Source organism: Sparus aurata, chromosome 21, assembly GCF_900880675.1.
Source record: "Sparus aurata chromosome 21, fSpaAur1.1, whole genome shotgun sequence".
NCBI lineage: Eukaryota > Metazoa > Chordata > Actinopteri > Spariformes > Sparidae > Sparus > Sparus aurata.
The window spans coordinates 20,307,099-20,328,557 of record NC_044207.1 but is presented as its reverse complement, the minus strand read 5'-3'; the positions used below and the strand labels follow the sequence as shown (position 1 = coordinate 20,328,557).

General features: G+C 41.2%; 3 protein-coding genes across 16 annotated transcripts in view; 2 read left to right on the top strand and 1 right to left on the bottom strand.

The window, feature by feature from the left end:
- obscnb (obscurin, cytoskeletal calmodulin and titin-interacting RhoGEF b) overlaps window positions 1-8,528 on the top strand; it is a 61,169-nt gene extending 52,641 nt beyond the window's left edge. For all 11 annotated transcript variants that reach the window (XM_030403047.1, XM_030403045.1, XM_030403049.1 and 8 more), the window contains 16 exons: window positions 611-750; window positions 1,802-2,002; window positions 2,130-2,206; window positions 2,290-2,460; window positions 2,569-2,728; window positions 2,926-3,042; window positions 3,162-3,326; window positions 3,420-3,578; window positions 3,685-3,862; window positions 3,981-4,094; window positions 4,206-4,373; window positions 4,571-4,673; window positions 4,802-4,931; window positions 5,170-5,263; window positions 5,421-5,463; window positions 6,090-8,528. In XM_030403047.1, the coding sequence (XP_030258907.1) occupies window positions 611-750; window positions 1,802-2,002; window positions 2,130-2,206; window positions 2,290-2,460; window positions 2,569-2,728; window positions 2,926-3,042; window positions 3,162-3,326; window positions 3,420-3,578; window positions 3,685-3,862; window positions 3,981-4,094; window positions 4,206-4,373; window positions 4,571-4,673; window positions 4,802-4,931; window positions 5,170-5,263; window positions 5,421-5,463; window positions 6,090-7,209 (3,140 nt within the window). In that variant the 3' untranslated portion in view covers window positions 7,210-8,528. The remainder of the gene's footprint in view (window positions 1-610; window positions 751-1,801; window positions 2,003-2,129; window positions 2,207-2,289; window positions 2,461-2,568; window positions 2,729-2,925; window positions 3,043-3,161; window positions 3,327-3,419; window positions 3,579-3,684; window positions 3,863-3,980; window positions 4,095-4,205; window positions 4,374-4,570; window positions 4,674-4,801; window positions 4,932-5,169; window positions 5,264-5,420; window positions 5,464-6,089) is intronic.
- Window positions 8,529-8,584: 56 nt separating this feature from the next.
- On the bottom strand, window positions 8,585-17,078 carry guk1a (guanylate kinase 1a). Of its 3 annotated transcripts, XM_030403065.1 has the most exons (8): window positions 16,734-16,926; window positions 15,819-15,968; window positions 12,253-12,366; window positions 11,297-11,338; window positions 10,946-11,181; window positions 10,656-10,740; window positions 10,482-10,567; window positions 8,585-9,922 (listed from the first exon to the last, which is right to left on the bottom strand). In XM_030403065.1, exons 2-8 carry the CDS (start codon window positions 15,850-15,852, stop codon window positions 9,884-9,886), a joined length of 636 nt encoding a protein of 211 aa, XP_030258925.1. In that variant the 5' UTR covers window positions 15,853-15,968; window positions 16,734-16,926; the 3' UTR covers window positions 8,585-9,883. The 3 variants fall into 3 exon arrangements, with proteins under 3 accessions (XP_030258925.1, XP_030258926.1, XP_030258928.1); XM_030403066.1 differs by lacking the exon at window positions 15,819-15,968 and having other exon boundaries at window positions 16,734-17,078; XM_030403068.1 differs by lacking the exons at window positions 15,819-15,968; window positions 16,734-16,926 and adding an exon at window positions 12,973-13,704.
- c21h1orf35 (chromosome 21 C1orf35 homolog) lies at window positions 15,973-20,729 on the top strand. 2 transcript variants are annotated; one of them, XM_030403060.1, is made up of 8 exons: window positions 15,973-16,633; window positions 17,663-17,813; window positions 17,906-17,951; window positions 18,078-18,160; window positions 18,628-18,700; window positions 18,920-18,999; window positions 19,174-19,296; window positions 19,417-19,941. In XM_030403060.1, exons 1-8 carry the CDS (start codon window positions 16,537-16,539, stop codon window positions 19,529-19,531), a joined length of 768 nt encoding a protein of 255 aa, XP_030258920.1. In that variant the 5' UTR covers window positions 15,973-16,536; the 3' UTR covers window positions 19,532-19,941. The 2 variants fall into 2 exon arrangements, with proteins under 2 accessions (XP_030258920.1, XP_030258919.1); XM_030403059.1 differs by lacking the exon at window positions 19,417-19,941 and adding an exon at window positions 19,964-20,729 and having other exon boundaries at window positions 15,981-16,633.
- The last annotated feature ends 730 nt before the right edge of the window (window positions 20,730-21,459 follow it).

The window sequence follows — 21,459 nt, the reverse complement described above, 5'->3', positions numbered from 1 at the left end:
TGTTGTTAAAACATTTCCCTCTTGCTGTCTGTGCCCCTTTATGCCTACTTAAGTCTCACCAACCTATAGCTGGAATACATGCTGACAGACAGACATGTATGTGGAGAGCTCAGATAAAACCTGTTATCTGTACTGTAGCCTTTTCTTGCATGTTGTCACAATACTAACATAGTCATGGCAAAGCATTTAGAGTTAAAACAATTATTTAAAGCAATGTTCTTTACATCTCGAAAAATGTGTGATTATCTTAGAATCTAAAATGATACCTATACATGCTTTGAAATATATTGCTAAGCCACAAAGCACCAGTAGATGCCAGCAGAGAGGCGATCATTGCTTGAAATGTGACTTAGCGCCAACTTCTCCTGCCTCATCCGAGCTGTGACAAACTGAGTGGAGTGTTACTAATAACTGCCATCAAATGGAAAAAAAACCCAACTTTTTTTGCATCTAAAAAGTATGTTCAATTGTATGGTACGGTGACTAAGTTTATATATATTTATTTTACAAATTATTTTTCTTGTAGGTGCTCTAGTTCTTTGCACTACTGATTGAACAGAATCTTGACATGTCTTCCTCTGATTGCCTCCCTCCGTCCTTGCTGCCTCAGCTTCATTACGCGTACCAGGTGCAGACAGTGATGATGAGACCAAGACTCCTTCTGCATCACCTCATCACGGTCGCTCTCGTCCTCCCTCCCTCATTGCTGACTCCTCGTCTGAGTCTGATGAGGGGGATGCCAGGGGAGAGGTGAGATAGACAAATTCTCAGTGTGATATTTGATTTCCAGACCTGCTTTACTAGAAAACCTCAAGGTTTGTATTGAATTCTGCAATCTCAAGCTGTTTTTAGACAGAGCACCAAGCCGCCAATTTGCCCGTCCTTTTGGCGGCTCGGTCCACGGTTTTAGACCTTACCTAAGAATAAATCCTGGATAAGAAAAAATGTATGAATGCCACAATCTTCGTAAAATCTTTGTAAGTGGGACTTAGGAACAAATTTGTTCGTAAGAACGGTTCATGAATCAGGCCCATTGTTACTATCCATCCGACACACTTCAGCACAGAAGCACCGTCTGGAGAAACATAAAGAGGGAATTTCATACATCTATAAAGGCATAAAATGGACCAAAACATTTCATTTGAAAATTAAGGGGAAATGTTAGTGTAGATTTTAGGGCCCACATAGCTGTTTCCTCTGGCAGAAAAGTGCTGGCTGTGTGCTCAGGAGCGCAGAGATGAAGTGTTTGTGCGCTGAGAGAAAAAACGCTGCACATGCGTCTTGTCTTTATGACAATTTCTTGACAACAGCCACTGCCGATCGACACTGCCTCTTTGCAGTTAAATATTGGTTTGTTTTTATTTGACATTGGGACATCAGAGCAGGGTGGATCTGGATGCATGACATGATCTGTAGGAGACAAAAATATGGTGAATATTATTGCCTAGGCCAGGGAAGAGAAAAAGAATGACAGTAATGTCACCAGCACATTTCTGAAAAGTTGAGAGATTTTCAACTTGAAGCGATTGAAGTGTCTGCACAAAAAGGTGGAGCGCTGTGAAAAAAGACGCTGGGCGCTCTGCCTTTCTCTGGGCGGCTGCCTGCTGCAGACAGTCACTCCTCATTGGGAACAATTGATAAAATATGGCACTCAGAAAAAAAACGCTTTGTGGACACAGGCCCTTAAAGGGTAGGCTTTTGAAAATATCCATTGTACACACACAGAACAGAAATAGAACAGAAAGAGTAAGCATCTTCACAGCAGCTTTATTGAAATTGGGTGTGCTTCATATTTTTCCAGATGTTTGACATCTATGTGGCAACAGCTGACTACAACCCCACCATGGCAAGCAAAGAATCCATCTCACTCAAGGAGGGACAGTATGTTGAGGTTTTGGACTCAGCTCATCCCCTCAAATGGTTAGTCCGGACCAAACCCACCAAAACTACACCATCCCGCCAAGGCTGGGTCTCACCTGCCTACCTGGACAAGAAACTCAAAGTATGTCATAGAACTAAAGCCACTGATCCCCCAACATCATATACAAACTTTTATCACAAGTGTAAATTTATTCTTTTGAGGCTGTTTAACAATTTAAAGGTAATAATAAAAATGTGTATTTTTCCAGCTCTCTGCTGACACAGGTGACCTTCCGGAGACAAGTGGAGAGGAGGTGTCTGAAGCTGAATACAAGAGGAAGTTATTGTAAGTAAAGCATATCAACGCTCACCAAGCAATTACTAGAATTAAACCAAGTATCATAACAAACTATTATGTCATGTCCCTAGCCAACTGATCCACGACCTGATAAACGGAGAATCAGAGTTTGTAAAGGAGGTAGACTTTTTTACCTCCCACCACCTGAAGCATGCAGACGTCCCAGATGCACCGCCTGAAGTCAGCAGCCAGAAGGACGCTATATTCAGAAACATTGATGATATCAAGTCCTTCCATAGCAAGTGAGCTCACCCCTTCATGACTTTTCATTTTAGTCAGATATTTTAAAAAAGAAAGTAAAGAAGACCAAGATTTTTAATGCATCAATTTCCCACAACTTTTCCTTTTAGGGCATTCCTCCCAAAGTTGAATGATTGTGAGACAGATGACGATGTGGCCATGTGCTTCCTGAAGAACAAGGAGGGCTTTGAGAAGTACCTGCAATATCTTGTTGGTCAGGGTTTGGCTGAATCTGCCATCAGTGACAAGACTGTCCACCGTTTCTTCAAGGTAACACCAGAAACTGTTATTCCTCTTCTGTGAGCTTTTGTTTGTTTTTCCAGCCTAGTTAAAGCTGTCATTTATTTGGTATTGTACCACTATATTATTTTACTTCCAGTACTTGCCACCATATAAATACCCTGTCAAAGGACTCTACACCAGTATGATTATGTTAATTTAAGAATCTTTCTATCACTACATTGTAGGAGTACACTGAGAAAGTCCAGGCCAGTGCAGACCCTGCTGATCCCCCTGTACGCAGCATCAACGCCGGCCTCCAACAGCCACTGGATAGGATACAGAAGTACAAGGCCATCCTCAAGGTGACAGCTGTGGCACACAATATGAATGAATTCTGGTGACGTTCAGTTCCCTCCATAATAGACTGGAGCACATCACTTGCATATTTAAGTTCTAAAAATCTCTTCTTCATCGTCTTCAGGAGCTTATTCGAAACAAGGCAAGAAACGGCCAGAACTGCTGCCTCCTGGAAGAGGCGTACGCCATGGTGTCTGCACTCCCTCAGCGTTCTGACAATACACACCACGTGTCCATGATCGAGAACTATCCCGCAACACTGGAAGTATTAGGAGAGCCAATTAGACAGGTACATGTGGCATTCTCGATGAGTACAGTGATTGCGACATGATTAAAATTGTTTGATTGTTCATGTATTTAATTTTTTTTCCTTTGAATCCAGGGACCCTTCCAAGTGTGGGAAGGGGCTCCAGGAATTAGGACTTCCTCCAGAGGTCACCACCGTCATGTCTTCTTGTTTAAGAACTACTGTATTATCTGCAAACCCAAGAGAGACAGCAACACTGATACACAAGCATATGTCTTCAAGAACATGATGAAGGTAAGAATTTTATAATAACACCTTTTTTTTCATTAATACTTTATTACTTTATTTTTCTACAGCAGCCTTAATGGTGTTTGTGTTTGTATCTTTCATCCTGTTGCAGTTGAATAACATTGACGTGAATGAGACAGTGGAGGGCGATGACCGTGCCTTTGAGATCTGGCATGAACGTGAGGACACTGTGAGGAAATACACCTTGCAGGCTCGAACTGTTACCATCAAGAACTCATGGCTGAGGGACTTCAGAGAGCTGCAGCAGCGATACAGCATGCCTGCATGGAGTGAGTTCACATTCACACACACACTAACTTTTGTCTGTATCAATTTCATCACTCAGAATGTTTTTTTTGTATTTTCAGACTTTCAAACATAAACTTTCATGATGAATATCTTTCACAGGTCCTCCTGACTTTGATGAAATTCTGGCAAACTGCACTGCAGAGCTGGGACAGACTGTTAAACTCGCCTGCAAAGCCACTGGCATACCCAGACCTACGGTCACTTGGTACAAGGGTACGTCATTTATTATTTTTTCTAGGGGGAGTAAAGGCACATGCTCTTAAAGCAATACACAAACAGCACCTGAACCCAAATGTGTTGCATTGGTTTCCTTGTTGGATGTAGATGGACGTGCTGTGGAGGCCGATCCTCATCACATCATCATCGAGGACCCCGATGGTTCCTGCACACTGATTCTTGATAACATGACAGCAGATGATTCTGGACAGTACATGTGCTTTGCCACAAGCTCAGCCGGCAATGCCAGCACTCTCGGCAAGATCACCGTTCAGGGTAAGTGACGTAGTGTGATAGTTTCTTAAAATACCTGAATGCTTTGGTTTTAATTATAATGGAACAATGAAAATGTCAGTAATGAGTCAACTGTACTTTAGCCATATTTTTAGAGAACAATCCAACATACGTAGTATTCTCATGACTAACCTCTAAAGTGTTTAAACATGAATTATATTTTAACATATTTCCTGTAGTGCCTCCTCGTTTTGTGAATAAAATGAGGAATGCTGTATTCGTGGCCGGTGAGGACGCTCAGTTCACCTGCGTCATACAGAGCGCCCCCAGCCCCAAGATCAGGTACGCACACATTCGTGAAATTGGTTCAACATTTTGATTAGATTCAGGAGGTCCTTTTAATCTTCTGCTGCCCTGTGTGTTAACCTCTTCCTCTCTTTTTTGGCTGTGTGTACCTGTTTATGGTCAAGGTGGTTCAAGGATGGCAGGCTGCTGACTGACCAGGAGAAGTATCAGACATACAGCGAGCTCCGCAGTGGGGTTCTGGTCTTAGTCATCAAAAACCTGACAGAGAGAGACCTGGGACACTACGAGTGTGAGGTTAGTCAACATAAAAACAATTTAAAACTAATATTTAAACTAATGTTTAAGGCATGGGCTATCAACATTTCCTCTTGTAACAAAATTCTGTGCCCTATAATTGTTTTTACACCCAAGAGTTGAAGTCAGTTGATATTATTAATCATTAAAGTAATTCTATCTATTTAAAGTAATTCTATCCATCTATCTAATTAGCAACAATCTTTAAGACTCTAAAAATATATTCTCTTTTTGTCAGCTGTCCAACCGTCTGGGCAGTGCCAAGTGTGCTGCTGATTTAATTCCACCCTCTGCCGTGGCTCGTACTGGTGAGCAGGCCATCACTATTGAAGGTAGGAAGACCAACTTCATCCTAAAAGAGACTCTAATGCTTAACATACGTTTAATGCACCTCACATTCCAGATAAGGTTTTTTTTATCAACTGTAGCTTTCAATCTGATCACCTTATTTTGTCATTTAAATGTCATTTATTCTGCTTCTCCCTGTAGTTACAGAGCAGGAGACTAGAATACCAAAGAAAACCATCATCATGTAAGTGTGAAAACGCTAAAATGATCCTTGTGAGCATGTTTGTTACCTGGTTGGACCTTGCTGCAAAGGTGGCAAAAGTACTGACATTCTTTCCTCAAGTAAAAGTACAGGCTCTGAAATGTACTCAAAGAAGAAAAGTAGAAAGTATCCCCCTGAGGAAAATTGCTACTGGTTATTTCCGTGCAAAGCTAACTGAACCTCATGTGATATTAATAGAATTCAAAGACTATTCAACTTAAAGCTAGAATCAGTAAGATGATTGTGATTGTTGAGTCTCATTCCCAGGATGACATTAACAGATATTTACAGATACAAATACTAATCTCTGCCTTTGCTTTGAAAGTATTACTCGCTTAAAGTTAAAATGGACTAAAGGCAACTTGGTCCCCTTTCATACGTGAGAGCTTCCCTCGGTGGCCTCATGTATGCATTGTTGTGTAGTATTTAAAGCCTAAGTGTAAAGGATTCTATCACCAGGATGATGAGAGGATGGGCTGTCTTCACCAGGGTGCTGTCTTCTTTAACCGGCAGCCTTATTGCTGCAGCTCCTCAAACAGCATTTATATTTAAACACTTGATACCGCAGCTCTAATATTGCCTGTGTTGTCTCTTATTGTTTATGCCAGCGAGGAGACTATAACCACTGTGGTGAAGAACCCACGCATGAGGAGGCACAGATCCCCCGGTGCATCCCTTGTTGGAGCTCACCGCTCAGAGACCTCCACCCCAGAGCCCCCAACAGCCAGGGTGAGGAGGATGCCCGCCACAAGAAAGACAACCATCCCGACCCTCTATGTCACTGAACCTGAGGGTGCTGAAGTCAGGGTCGTGGAGAGCAAGCCCAGGTGGGTTGAGGTAGAGGAGGTCATCGAGTACAAGGTCAACAAATCGCCCAGGCTGCTCAGGAGGAGAGGCATCTCCCCGGCAGGGTCTGATCGTGCAGCTACACCTTCCAGACCCAAGCGGTCTCCTCCGGAAAACCCAAACACCAACAATTCCAACAACAAGCTGGTGGCGCAGGCCCAGCTTCCAGAAGACGTCAGCAGCCAGCCAATCTCCTGGGTGGAAGAAGGGGGTCATGTCACCTCTGGTTCTGTCACACAAATCCCTGGAGAGCCACATGAGCTCTCATCCATCCTCACTGCAGATGGAGAGGACAGCAGCGACCTGGATGATCAACAAACTGTCATCTTTGAACCAGATGATGAAGACGACGATCACAAGTCATCGGCAAAACAGGAGCCTCAGATTCTGACACAAGGAGGCCGCGTCCTGACCCTCGAAGACTTAGAGGATTATGTCCCAGAGGAAGGAGAGACGTATGGCGCCTCCAACGTCCACAGCGCCGCTGCAGAGAAGCCCTGTGAGATCTCTGTGCTGCAGAGGGAGATTGGCGGGTCCGCTGTGGGGCAGCCGGTGGTCCTCAACGTGGGCCGGCCCGTCGCGGCGCCGAGGCAGAGGAGCGGATTCTTCAGTCGCTTCAGGGAGCATCTCCTCCCCAGCAGCCTTTTCTCATCCGCTGCCCCCCAAGCTAGCGGAGCCCGGTCCAGGACGGAGAGGCACGTCCCCATCCAAGTGAGCCACGCCAAGCTGGAAGTGAAGCCGTCATACTGCTCAGAGGTACAGAGAGTCGAGGGTGGGCAGCAGAGCTTCAAAACCAAAGTGTCAACTCAGACCTACGGCTACACGTCAGTGGGAAACCCGGTCACTCTTCAAATCAGTGATAACCTTCATCAGAACCAGTAGTAGCAAACTATTTTGATTTAGTACCACAAAGCCTCTTAGTCTTAAACGGGGACATTTCTACCTAGATGACGAATGACACATATTCTAACCTGAAGTATATTTACTGCATTTGACAAACCATTCCATTTTAAAGCTGCCCATCCAAAAATAGGCTCCTCCTCTGAGTCTATTTCTTGACAAATGGTTAGAGTCAGATGGTGTCTTTGGACGAGATGAGTTGGAAAATATAGCTATCACTAAGTCACGGTGTTTCAGTCCCTGCTCTGCTCTGTTAGAACTGCTTCATGACACATACATTATGTGTTTTACAGTATCCACAGTGGACAGAAACCAAGAAATGAAGGCTATTACTGATGAACAATTTCATCATGTTGTAGACACCTTTACAAAATGATAAACCTTGACCCACCAATATTTACTGATTCAAGCATTATCATTAACGGAGACTGTTGCTATATACATAAACAAATAGTACAATATATTTAGCTAGATATATTTCTCGGTTTTACTTTTGTACCTTTTACGAAATGTTGCCTTTTGCACTTTTGCAGTGCCTTTGGATTCCTGGAGCAGCAAATGTGGGAGTTAATGACTTTTAATGAGGCCATGTCTACATGTTACTAGTTCAGTATTGATGAGTTCATTCATGCAACACTGATTATGTAAAATTAACAACAGAACTCCAGTTGTTGATTTGATGAAATCATAGTCAGTTTGTCAAAAAAAAATCAATCACGAGTTCTCTTCTACTTGGGTTGTTTGTGAATGATTTGTTGTTGAGCATTCAGAATGACAGCCCGTTTTACATCAGATCTCTATTTGACTGCATTTACGTCTTTTATTATTGTGAAACACGTTTCTGCCACTAATTGTGAACTGAATATTACACTCAACTTTTGAAACATTTTTGTGTCTATGAATGCAGTGCAGTTGCCTGTGAACAGCACAGCATATCACAGGGATATTCACATGTAAGCGACATATTTAGACGAGTGACTGCATGTATTTGCTTTCCCACAGCAGATGGGTGTTTATCCAGCGTAACCGGACGTGTAATGTCACATTTGATTGTGAGTGAATGTTTATGCGAAGTACTTGAGCTCACAGAATTGACTACCTTTTCACTAGAATACAGAAGCTGTCCCCTGAAATATGTGTGGTGTTTGTGTTGTTTTTAGTCAGTGACGAGGATCATGTTATGTATTAATATTAAAGCACTAACGGATTGTAATTGCTTGTACTGTACATGTGTAGTTTTTGGAAACATGTTTGAGTACTATGTTAAATCTGAATTAAAAATAATGTATTGCAAATAATGACCACGTCCAGGTTCTTTCACAATTCTTATTTATAGCACACATTCACCAAACTCCTCTTCCAGTATTGGAACATATTTATTAAAGTTTCAACAGATAACATTGTCTCACTGCTGGATGTTTAATAGATTTAAGGAATACATAATGACATTCACAACAAGCACATTATTATAAGAGGTGTTTAAGTGTAAAATAACACAGAGAACTACATGCATCTCAGTTTGATGTAACATTTAATTCCTGTGTAAGTGGACACTTCAAAACTAAAATAAATGGATTGTTAAGGAAAAAAAACACCAAGTTACAGGTGGGTCATAAATACTTTCAGCTTTCAAGTAAAAGACGATTTGTGTGCTTGATTCTAAGCAATAGAAAAAAAAAGGTAAACACGCATTTTAATTCTCCTTCCGAGTTAAAAATGTCTCCTCTAGTTAGGAGTCAAAATAGTCCACTGAGTGTCATTTTACTGTACAGGTGAGGCTGCAAAATGATAGTTACACAATATAAAAGTTTTACAAATTTACAACTGTAAAATAAACAGTTACATTGTTCTGTCCGAAAAAAAAAAGATTAAAAAGTGACAGTTTTAGGCGTCATTTTCTATCTCGCGTGGAATTTTAATCCTACTAGAACACAAGAGTATTTATGGTTATCAAGCAAACCAAACTTAATGGAGTTAGCACATTCTGTTGCAATTTACAAAAAACCTGTAAAAGAAAAGAAATCAACCACCACCAGCGCTGGAATAGTTTTACACAGTCGCCTTGGCATGTACACCGAGTCGCCATGTTTTCCAGAAATCGGTTGTAGTGCTGAAGATTCAGACGAGGTTTCCCTCCTGAACGAAACGTGCGACAACAAACTCTCCCCCCAGTACATTTCACTGCCTTGTAAATCCATCTCACCGTTAACAGTAATGAGTAACGAAACTCGTTGCCAGAACATATCCAGAAATGCTACTGGAGGACCAGTTTCCTCCACATGATGGTGTGAGCTGTATTTGTGTTACTCCAGCTTGGTGAGAGGACAGGACATCCTGCACCCCATGCCAGTCAGTCACATATCATGTAAGCATTATTGGAGTATACTTCCTTCATACAAATGAAAATAAAAATATGGAAAGCGCTTAGTTTACGTAAAAAAAAAAAGAAAAATGTTCCACTTAACAGCATGTTATCATTTGGTAATAACTACCTCTAAATACCATGTAAAACCTAAGTATTTGTGTATCCACTAAGGGATGTCTGAGGTTCACAGACCACCGTCTGAGGGAATGTTCACGACGGGAATGGAGGTCTGTGGTTTTGGTGAGAAGTAGCTGGATGGGACAAAAAGGGTTGTCGGGATGCTGCCGTGTCCTACGAAGACATGTTGACCTTCTTGACCTTATTAATTTCCTAGGAAGGGACAAAAAATATTTGATTTCATAATGCTTCCAAAACAGGCAGGTCATGTCTGTCAGGAAAAACAAACAACAAAAGAATGCGAAATATTAAGCGAGTATATGTAACTTTTGCTAAAGTGGTAATTACAGGGCAATAGCACGTTGAATTTGCCTTCATTTCCCAAGATCCTCTTGAGCCAGTGACTTATTAAAACATCAAGTTTATCTGTGACTCGCTAAAATTCTGTGTAACTTGAGCTCAAGTTGAGAAGACAAACAGACCAGTTCATCAGTTCACCGAGTCAGCTCATCTTAGGTTTAGACCTTGGCTAACTTCAGTTGGAATAAAATAATATAAATTGTGCAGTGCATCTAAAATTTCCAAATGTAATTGGATCGAATGGATCAAACTCTAATCGTGAAACTGGTCATTTTCTGAGCTCTAGCTAACTGAGCAAATGACCATCAAAATAAACAGCCCTATGTTAAAATGTTTTCATTTGATGTGTGCAGGGGTGAAAACGTGTTGATGTATTTGATGATGCCGATGCTGTGTTGTAATGGTCACTCACCTCGAGCAGAGCGTTTTTTAACTGCCCGTAAGCCTCCTCCAAATTATCATTGACAATTATGGCATCAAACACACCAGGTTCTTTACCTACAAGGAGATGGAGTTAAGTTCAGAGTCATGTTTTTAAAGTTTACATGGTTTCTTGATTTCCGACAGGAAAACAATGAATACTTACTAAACTGCATGTCCACCTTGGCTGCATTTAAACGCTTCTGAAGGTTCTCCTCCGACTCAGTTTTTCTCTCTCTCAGGCGTTTTTCCTGAAACAATACAAGTGAAAAAATGTCACTCCCACCTTTCGAGGCATTCAGAGACAATCGGAGCGTCCAAAACATGTATGACCAGATACCTGTGGCACAAAGAGAACCAAAGTCCACACCCAGAAACTGGTATTTGGCGGGGAAAATGGAACATACAGACGAGCCTGGTGTCAATACAATGACACGCATTTCCTTCTGTTCTTACCAGGACTTCCATGGACGGCGGCTGGATGGAGATGTAGATGGGATTGAGGTCTGTCGTTTTGATGTTCCTAACGCCCTGCATGTCGATGTCGAGTATACAGATGAGGTTCTTGGCCTGGACGTCTTGCACAGCGGCTTTACTCGTCCCGTACATGTTCCCGGAAAACACGGCGTTCTCGATGAACTCCCCGTTGTCGATCCCTGCCTGCATCGTCTCCCGCGTAACATAATGGTAATCTGAAACACAAAAAGCACAAGATATAGATTACAGATAAAGAACAGCTAAAATACCGCTGACTTAAAACGTGATGTACTGTCGCAGCGCTTGAGAAAAAGGAGGAATGTGTCGTACCTTTGCCATTCTCTTCTCCGGGTCGAGGATTTCTTGTTGTATCTGAGGGTTGAGAAGACATTTATGTCAGTCTACAATTAACTTGAGAAGTGAAACAGTCGAGGAATCCATTTGTTGATCTACAGAAAAATCCGTCTGCAAGAATTTCCATAACCGATTGACGGCTTATGATCATCCTAATAACTGATTAGTTTGCCCTTTGTTTTATTAAATCATCCGGTCCACAAAAAACTATAAACTGAAACTCAAAACGTATGTCTTTGAATGGTGAATTATAAAAAGGAAGTACAAAAATTCTCCTGTATTACAGTTTTTTTTAACTAGACTGTCGATGAATGGATGAATGAATGAATGAATGAATGAATGAATATAATCATTATCTGCAGCATTACTTCAATTAAACTGCATGAGTAACACGTGCATGCATCTGCATCTCCAAAGCAGGGCGGCCACAATATCAGATTTTCTTGGCCAAAGAAATCATGATAATGAAAACATTGCGCTATCTATAGGATTCAAAATAATAGCAGGCAATCAAATTCATCTTTAACTTTGTTCATTGAGTGTTTTATCTATTTTTTGGGGTAATTAATTATCCTTAACATACAAGTGTAGGGGGGTGGAGAGAGTCTGAGACCAGAACTGGGAAAGAAAGTGTACAAAGAGAACATTATCAACTCCTCAACTACTAGTGAAAAAGGCAACCAGATGAACTCATGAACAAAAGATACGCAGGGCCGGACATCTTTGTTGGATTATCCAGGCGTCATTATCAAAGGTGCATTATTGACATGATTATGCACAGTGTCACGGTTATTGTGAAGATCTTGACACCCGTACACCAAACACTGAATGACCTACATGTCAGACTGTAGGCTACTCCTCAACGACAAGCTTTGCGACTGGCAAGAACTCCATAGAAAAATTCATTTAAAAAGATGCTCGGGCGGACTTACGGGAGACGCTGAAGCCAAAAATGCTGTCGTACTCCTTCATGAGCTTCTTCAGCAGCGTGCTCTTCCCTGCCCCGGATGGGCCGCTCAGCACCACAGGCCTTGGTCCAGCCATAGCTGCAGGAGAGGGGGAGAGAAGAGTTTGGTGTAAGAAAACAAATGGGCAAGGGTGGAGGGGCTGAAGACACAACCACTGGAATCCTGTGGCATGAGTCATAAAAAGACCAAATCCAACACTTCAGAACATTACAGCGGGGTTAGACGTGTTTAGACAGGCCTCGCTCCAGTCTGCTGGGATAAGCGCGATAAAATGATAAAGCAGCAGATCGCTAAGGCGAACAGATGATGATGAGGTGGAAACATCTCCCACAAGGGCGTGGGCAAGCCGTGAGGTTACCATGGTGCTGTCGAGGAGCAATTACTCACTAATTGGAGAGTCCTACTCTGCTCGTGATTGCAGGAAAGAACAGAAAAGGCTAAGAAACACAGGAGGCCGAGAGGAAACACTGCCTGATAAATCACACATGGCCACGTATTCAAGTAAACAACAACTTAAAACTACATTATGGAGACATCCAGTTACTGACAAAAATAGAAGCAAACATCAGCATCTTACCATCTCTACACTGTGATATATTCCACACAACCTTCTTTCATTACCATAGTTTTTAGGCAAACTACTTAAATAAAGAATGAAGTATATCCTGTGGAGTTCCTGCTTACCTTTCCTCTATACACGCAGAGCTCGAGCAGAAGGGGAAGTGAACAGAGAGGGTGTGATCAGGGGCTGGTGTGTGCAAACGCAGGAGGGAGGAGTGAAAAGAAGAGGGAAGGGCCATGTTTACACTGGAGTATATTTAGCAGTCCATGATTGATTTAAAAACGTTGAGGATATGAAAGGAAAAGTCCTGTATGTGTTTTTTTTATTTTATTATTATTATAGTCCAAAGGCCGAGACCCAACCCTCCACTCTTCTGCCATATTATGAGTTTTCTATGGGTGGAGAAGAACAATGCAGTATAACAGGAAGTCAGCTGGTTTTCAGTAACAACTGTGAGAGTCTTCCAAAACAGAAAGTAGCGGTGGGAAAGCAGCTAAAGCGGACCACAGTATGAAGCTTATGTAAATCATCATGGTTATCAGTTACAGGCCTCCTATTACATACATCCATGTCAGGTATCAGACAGGCTGGTAGTTAGCCCAAGAATAAGGTAGTCCACATGACATGATGACATGAAACAAATAAAAAATATATATGTACATATATGAGACTAATCCAGCTTTGAACACAAAAGGTAAATTATGCTTGATCAGCTTCTTTTATAGCTCAGAATAAAACTGTGAGCCTTCTTGTCTCCAGGCAAACCAGCGAGGTCGTCTCTGGACTCCGCAGGTGCAGATGACAAGAGGCATTCTCTGTCGCCTCTTGAACGCTTCCCCTAAGCAGCAACATGACTGATTAAAGGAGCAGGAGTTCCTTTTTTTTCCAGGGGCCAGAGAAGAAGATTCAACATATTTAGATTCCTGCCCTCGAACTGAAAATGTTTCGATGATTCTATTTAGGCAATCTAATCAAACAATTAGGGCGGCACTAAATTATCATTTTCATTTATAGGTTACTCTCTTCTTATTCTATGTACTCTTATTTATCCATTTCTCAATTTATTTGCTGTTCTAACACCGTAATTCCACTCTGGGTGCTCAAGAAAGGAATATCTTACCTTACTGATTCCAAAACCTGTAATTCATTTGAATCTCGAGCTGAAACAGCAAATCAATTCATTCATTTGTTGACTAACAGAAAATCAGTCCGCAAGAACTTCATGCAATCAATTGAAGGCTGCAACTCACATTTATTATTATTGCTGATTAATCTGCAAAGGTATATTTACTTCCATTATTAAAAAACAGTCTTCTAAACACTGATGAATTAGTGCTCGAATAATTGATTATTCAACCAAATCATTTTATTCTGTTTTTAAGCGTTGTCAGTTATAAAATAAAAACCTATATTTACACTTTACAACTTGTCAGACTAAATACGCTATACTTATTAGTTTCTTTGAGCAACAGATTGACATTTATCTTAATTTACAAATACACAACAGAATAAAAAGGGTATAAGTTGCAGCCCTGGAATGAAATATTAGCAATGCCAAAGCAAAAGTTCAGATTAGATTCAGTAAAGATGTACAAAGTTTTGTAAATTTGTAGTAAGGAAAACATTTTTTTTAGCTAACGTTTAGCAAGATCTCATTTGCATTTCTCTTGTGAAAAGCTTCTGGGACTATCAGCCAAATACAACCCAGCACCTACACAAGAATTAACACGCAATGTTTTGACACGAAGCTGACAGGAAATGAGAGACATATGGGTTTAAAATCCGACGCTTATTGGAAGCTGCACCGAGCATAACTTTAATCATGTGCACGAAACCCCACGTGATTGATAGTGGCCTCGAGCATAATTCAAATCATGTGAAGTCTGTCAGGTCTGTCGGTCGGATACAGTCTACTGGGTAGTCAGGATGAAAGCAGGAACAATATATTGATTTATCAATTTGTCAACAAAATGTACACACTACAGAAAAAAATTAACATTTTATGGTTGATGATCTCTCTCTCTGCCTGTGTGTTGTCTTATATGATAAGATATATACATATCTCTGGGTTTCCAATTGCTTGTAGACAAAATATTAGATTATGCCACCTCTGGTGAGAATTTTGGTCAGAATTTGTTTACAATTTAATGGACAGATTGAGTTTTTAACTCATGGACACACTGCTGACATACCAATGTAGTGTTGCAGCCCTACAAAGCACAACACAGTATTTAATGTGAAAACAGTGTTGACCCTGAAGAGGTGATTAAGACATTATGTGAGCACATGTTCAACCACTTCTCATTCATTCAGACTTATTCTATCTTTTTTCACATCGCACACAGAAACTGAAGATTAGGACTTTCTGTGTTGTATTATCATTAAGTGAATGTCACAACTGCACAGTAATTATCTAACTGATAAAAACTCATAACAAAGTGCACTTTGACTCACTGTTAGAAGCAATTAAAAACACTGTAAGGAGCAATAAAACATGCTGTGATTAAATGACGAGTTAATGTTTTTAAGGCTGGTAAAGACAAACTAGAGAAGCATTTCCTTGGAGGAAATGTGTATGATTGTTTTGTGCATTTGTGGATAATTTCTTAATAATCATACGCAAATAAATTACCATTTAAAAAAGCACCGCCTGAGTTCAAAAACAGTTTTCACTGATGGATCCCATCCACAGGGAATAACACATGGTGCAGGTTCATAAATCATATTTGGTGGCATTAACATTTATATACAGCAATAGTAAGACAGTGTTGGTGTGTAGCACAAATCACACACAATTATACTGGTTAAACCTGCTCAGTGATCACACAACAACCATCTTCTTCAACAACAACACGGCAGTATAAACCATCTATCACACTGAAGGGAAATGAATGGCAGTGAAAGCAGCAGTGATGCGGCAGATGGTTAAAAAAACCAACAGATATTAAACAAATATCCTCCTTCCTACCTGACAATAGCCTGGAAAAATATCTCATGTACATCGGGAGTAACGTTAGTCCACGATCGCCGGGTCGTCTCCGGAGGATTTTCCCTCTCCTCCGCTCTGTGAGATTGCTGCGAGAGCCATAAGGGGAAAACTGTGCTGCCTACGTCATCACTGCGGGCCAAAACATCAACACGTTACGTTCGCGAGCGTCGAGAATGCGCGCAGACAATACACAGCGACGCAGAGTTGTTAGCAGCATTAGCTCAACAGAACAGATGCTACAGACGCTGCTATTTTAAATATATGTGTTCAGACTTGTAGCTGCAGCTTCTTCTTTGACGGAAAGCAAAATACACGCATGACCAGGCTTTTTTTTTTTTTGTTTTAAACGACGGTGTTGCTTTTATGTCTCAGAGTACTGTTAGCTATATAGCATAGCCTGGCTTGAGTTAAAGGCGCTTATAACCAACTATTCCTCTGTCGCTTCTTAGGATTTTTTTCGATAAATGGTTGACGAATTAGCTTCCGGATTCGTTTCAGTGGTCTAAGTAAACACCACCAACAGGAAACACGTTTTTCCGATAGAAGAGGGGAAATTAAACTCACCGCAAAACTCCCCGGATGAGCGAACGCTGAAGGCCCGGCCAATCGCGCTGCTCGTGTGCTAATGTGGCTAAAGTCAGCTGTTTGAGCTAACGACACGCTACTGTTCTCTAAGACTTTACTGAAACGAGCTAAAATGTTCGGTTCGTCAAGGTCTGGAGGCGTCCGCGGAGGCCAGGACCAGTTCAACTGGGACGACGTGAAAGTGGATAAACACAGAGAAAATTATCTCGGTAAGTTTAGCCAAGCTAGCAGGCAAATTGCTAATAGCTGTGTGCGGACATGCGACCAACATAAAATCACAACGAGGCGTCAGTGTTTCCTTTTCCTTACCTTTTGTCGTAGAGTCCCTCATTACAAACTCCCGGGGGCTAGTGCAGTGGCTCGGTATTAGTCCAGTTTTTCACTCTACGCACTGCAGCAACACTTTTTTTATTGCTCCCTCTGTCTGTGCAGACACACGTACCTCCTGTGAGAGCCCACACCGCTGTCATCATGTCAGCATTACTACGTAGCACCCACAGCTGTGACATAAAAGGATCATCTACAATAGGCGACCCCCTCGTTACATTTGACAACATGAAGTCGATTAAACACAAGGGTACCTTTTTTTTTTTAAATATTTTAAGTCTAATGTGATCAGAAGGTGGCTCTGGAAAGACGATGCAACCAAAATGGGAACTTTTTCAAAGTGCAGTATTATTGCCAAATTGATTCCTCAATCATGTGTTCAGAGGAAGAAGTTGACCCCCAGGCCACACACAAACATCACTGCAACGATTAGTCAGCTAGTATAAGAAGAAATGGAGGCCAACAATCTTTTAATCACTTTTTAAACAAAAATGAAATCCCTGCTTCTCAGATGTGAAATTTTGTTGTTTGTCTTTCTCTTGACGTTATCTGTTTTATGAATTTAGAATGGGATTTTTTTTGTTAATGTTTTATTGACAATAAAACAATAATGTCACTGAACAATAAAAAATAGAACTGGCAGAAGTGACTGAAATCATCAGGTGACATCCTTTGGAGTTGCTTCATTGACCCTGACCATGGTGAGGTTTTGTATGGGACACTGCTTCCATGCGATCCACTGGAATATAGCACTTACTTCGTATCTGTTAATAAGAACAAGTTACATCCCTAAGTGCTGTTAACACCACTGTGGGTGCTGTTAGAGCAAAAGTCTTTCCAGGGTTTGTCTCAGGGACATTGCAAGTACAGCATCTCATTATCTGCTCTCAAATCCTCTGTCTTGTTTCCAGGGAACTCCTTGATGGCACCCGTAGGACGATGGCAAAAAGGCAAAGATCTGACGTGGTACGCAAGAGACAAAAAAGGCAGCAGACCTTTGTCCAAAGAAGAAGAACTTGCTGCCGTCAAGGCTGCGGAGCATGAGGCACTGATGGCTGCCCTGTAAGTGTAATTCCCTGGACGATAAATGCTTGATAAACACAAGTGTGGGCCAATAGATATGAACTGTTTATCTCTTTTATTCTCATATCCAGAGGGCACAAGAATATTAAAAGGCAACCGACTGGCCTGACCAAAGAGGTATGTCACGTTGGTTGGTATTACTTTTCTCAAAAGCTCAACATGAATTTATGAAGAACTGGCCTTCATTAAAAAGGTTGAATGATTCAATTTTTTATTTTATTTATTTTTTTATTTTCTTACCAGGACCTTGCAGATGTCTGCAGGAGGGAAGAGGCTGATGGTGAGGAGAAAGATGTGGATCGTGTCTCAGGCTTGGGAAGCTCCAGGTGACTTTGTTATTAATTTATTTTTTCTAAGCAGTCAACTTGCATATAGAATATGACAACCTAGTATCAGTCGCAATAGTTTACATGTGAGAGAATGCAGAAATCCACATGGAAAGTCTCCATCACTTATCACAACATGCTAACGTTGACAAGGGTCCAGGAAGTACTCACTAACGTAATATCAGACGGCTTTTTCAAGTGTTTCCACACATTTGTCTATATGGTTTCAGTTGGTTTCAGTTATTGTGGTCCTACATTAATGTTTGCTATCATAAAAAAAAGTGTTTATTTTTAGAGCAAGCAACATCAAGTGAATATCTGTCCATGTGCTTCACAGTTTTCTATTTTGGTTCTGTTAAAAATTATTAAAATGCTCCTCTGTTGACATTGAGGTGCCAGCAAAAGAGCCACTTATCTTAATCCTCTGTGATTGTCAAGTGTTTCTAAACGAGTGTTTCCATTTGCAGTGCAGGGTCAAGGAAAATGGTGCTCTCCCAAAAGGAGAAAGAGGCAGCTAAAATAGGCTTGCCTGTTTTTACGGTAAGTTTTTTTTGTTTTACCTCTGATAAATGCCACTGAACATTTTTCTGATGCTCACACTGTAAGACGTAGATGTTTTGAAATGGAAGTCCAGTTTGACGGATGGAGAAACTGGCCCGTTGATCTTTTTACAAGCAGCGAAGAGACTTGAAGAGATGGAGGTGTATGTCACTGGATCTACGACTGCACAGAAAGATTAATGAAATGCTTTGCTTACAGCATCACAAAACAGAAGCTCGTCCAGAAACCTCAACAACAAAGACTTCTCAGAGTGTAGAACAAGGGGATGAGGAACAAAGGTGAGCACGGCTCACTTTTGCCACCACCTAAGAAAACACGCATAACACCTGCATGATATTTCAGACACAGAAAAACATCATACTTATTTCTACTGGACAAAATGTGACCCTATGTCCAGTTTGCCGTGTTTATTTCAATGATGGTTACACTCACTACTTTCTTTTGCTCTGTAGGCACGAGAGCAAAAAGAAGAAGAAAGAAAAAAAGAGCAAAAAGGAGAAAAAGAAGAAGGAAAAAAAGAAGAAAAGGCAAAGAAGAGACTCATCCTCATCGGACTCCGATGACAACCGAAAGAGGTTGGTACATTTGAAATGTTCTCCAGTTGCCTGAGATTTGACAAATAACAAGCACCATAAAATATACAAATTATTTTTATCATTCATTTGTATTTTTTTATTGAATACTTCTATTTCTAGATCGCATTTAATCATCACAGGCTTCTCAAAGTTTGCCTCATTTTATGAAAATATATTAAAAATGGTTCCACCTCTTGTATTCTGGACAATTTGGAGAATTTCTGGCTGGCTATGAAACACAATCTTTCCTCTTTCACCACTAGAGGGCACTAAGGCACTGTCCTACACACAGCATCTTGGAAGTATTTCCTACATTTGGGGTTCATGTCTCACAAGACCTCAGATTCATCCTGAAAAGCAGGTGTATAGGAGAGTTGGAGACATACCAGATGAATAATGTAGCTTGCTTATTATGTTCTGGTGGTAAAGGATTTGTTATATAACTCAACATATGATTGAAGTGTACAGGATTCCCGATACAGGTTGTAAATGTACAGACACGTGTCCACAAGCTAGCCAGTTATGTTCACTTTAAATCTTTCATTGGGCGTTTACTGTGGATGTCACTATAAAGCTCATCAGTCAGCTTCTTGCTCCCAGCCTGACCACATCTTACTCTGTCCACCACGACTCGATCATGGATTGTTTGTTTCCTTTTACTCTTCAGGCAGAGAAAGGACCACCATCATCATAATCCATCATACCATAGTCAGAGTGGAGCCAGACCCCATGACAGCCATTCAAGGGGGGGTGCAAAGGCCGAGCGACAGCCCTCCTACCCCCATCACCGACGGCAGCGACATGACTCAGACTCCTCGGATGGGGGGTCTCCTGTCCCCCGTCACCCTGCCGGCCACAAGACGGCCCCTGCTGGTGCCATACAAAGCCACAGGCGGCGCCATGACACAGACTCGGACGACTAATGTCCTCTCCGCCCTCCCCCAATTCAAAGACGCATAACGCGGACAGAATGCTCCACAGCAGCTTGGTGGCCCCGAAGACCTCATTTACCCTCAACGGCCAATCTGACTGTGGACGGAGACGGGTCGATGTGCCTGAGTAACAGGCTTTGGCCTTGTGTTTTAACTTCTTCACCCAATAAGTCAATATGGGGACTCTCATGTCTTTGGTGTTTCTGTTAAACACTTTTAATGTGATTAAATTGCCAAACATATTTTGTATTATGATAGATTGTGATGTTTTAGTTTTTAGTTTTTTTTAATTCAATTTGTTAAAATGCTACACAAAGCAAACAAAATGATCTGTTATCCCTGTTGTCTGGCCCTGGTGGCTGTCACTGTCTGGAAAAATGTTGGAAAATTAAATCAGAACGGTAATGCCACAAGCAGAGATTTTCTATTGTGCTGTGAGATTTTTCCTGGAAACTGCTTACCGTGTTGACAGCAGCTCAAGTAAAAGATCTCAAAAACCAATACAGATTGAATTATCAGTCTTTATACAAATATTTTTTTTTTTAAATATCGTACAACCCCAAGTCCAATAAAAGTTGGGTTGCTGTGTGAAGAACGCACAATGTGATCATTTTTTATTTTCCGCTAATCCTTTCTGACCTTTACTCAGTTGAAAACACTACAAAAACAGTGTACTTCACGTTTTTCCTCATCAGCCTCATGGATTTTTGTAAATAGAAGCTTATTCTAAATTTGATGCCAGTTTACACGTCTCAAACGAGTTGGGACCGGAGCAACGAAAAACAAATTAACCAGTTTACATTTCATAGGTAAACAGCTTTTGGCAAGTTTTTAGCAGCACAGTAATTTTTGTGTCATGAAACATCAGCATTAGTGAGAAAATATTTTTAAGGTTGAATATAGGACATAAGAAAGTAGTTTCTTAAATGTTTTTCTTAAAAAAAATTCCAAGATGATCCTTGACGTTGCTGTCTGCACATCTCCTCCATCCCACTGTGCCTCTTGCACGACTCAGCAGCCCCGCTCCTTTTTCTTTTCTCAGTCATGCCAGTGCTTCTTAATCCCTCACCGTTCTAGGTTCAGCTCCCTGACTGGTGCGATACCATTGGAATGCTCTCCACTGGTCATAATAGAGTGTAGTGTTTGCATTTGCCTTGAATTGGTCTGAAAGAGGGTATTCTGCTGGCTGGCACCTGGGGGGTGCACTAAAAAAGAGCAAGGCATTCATAAA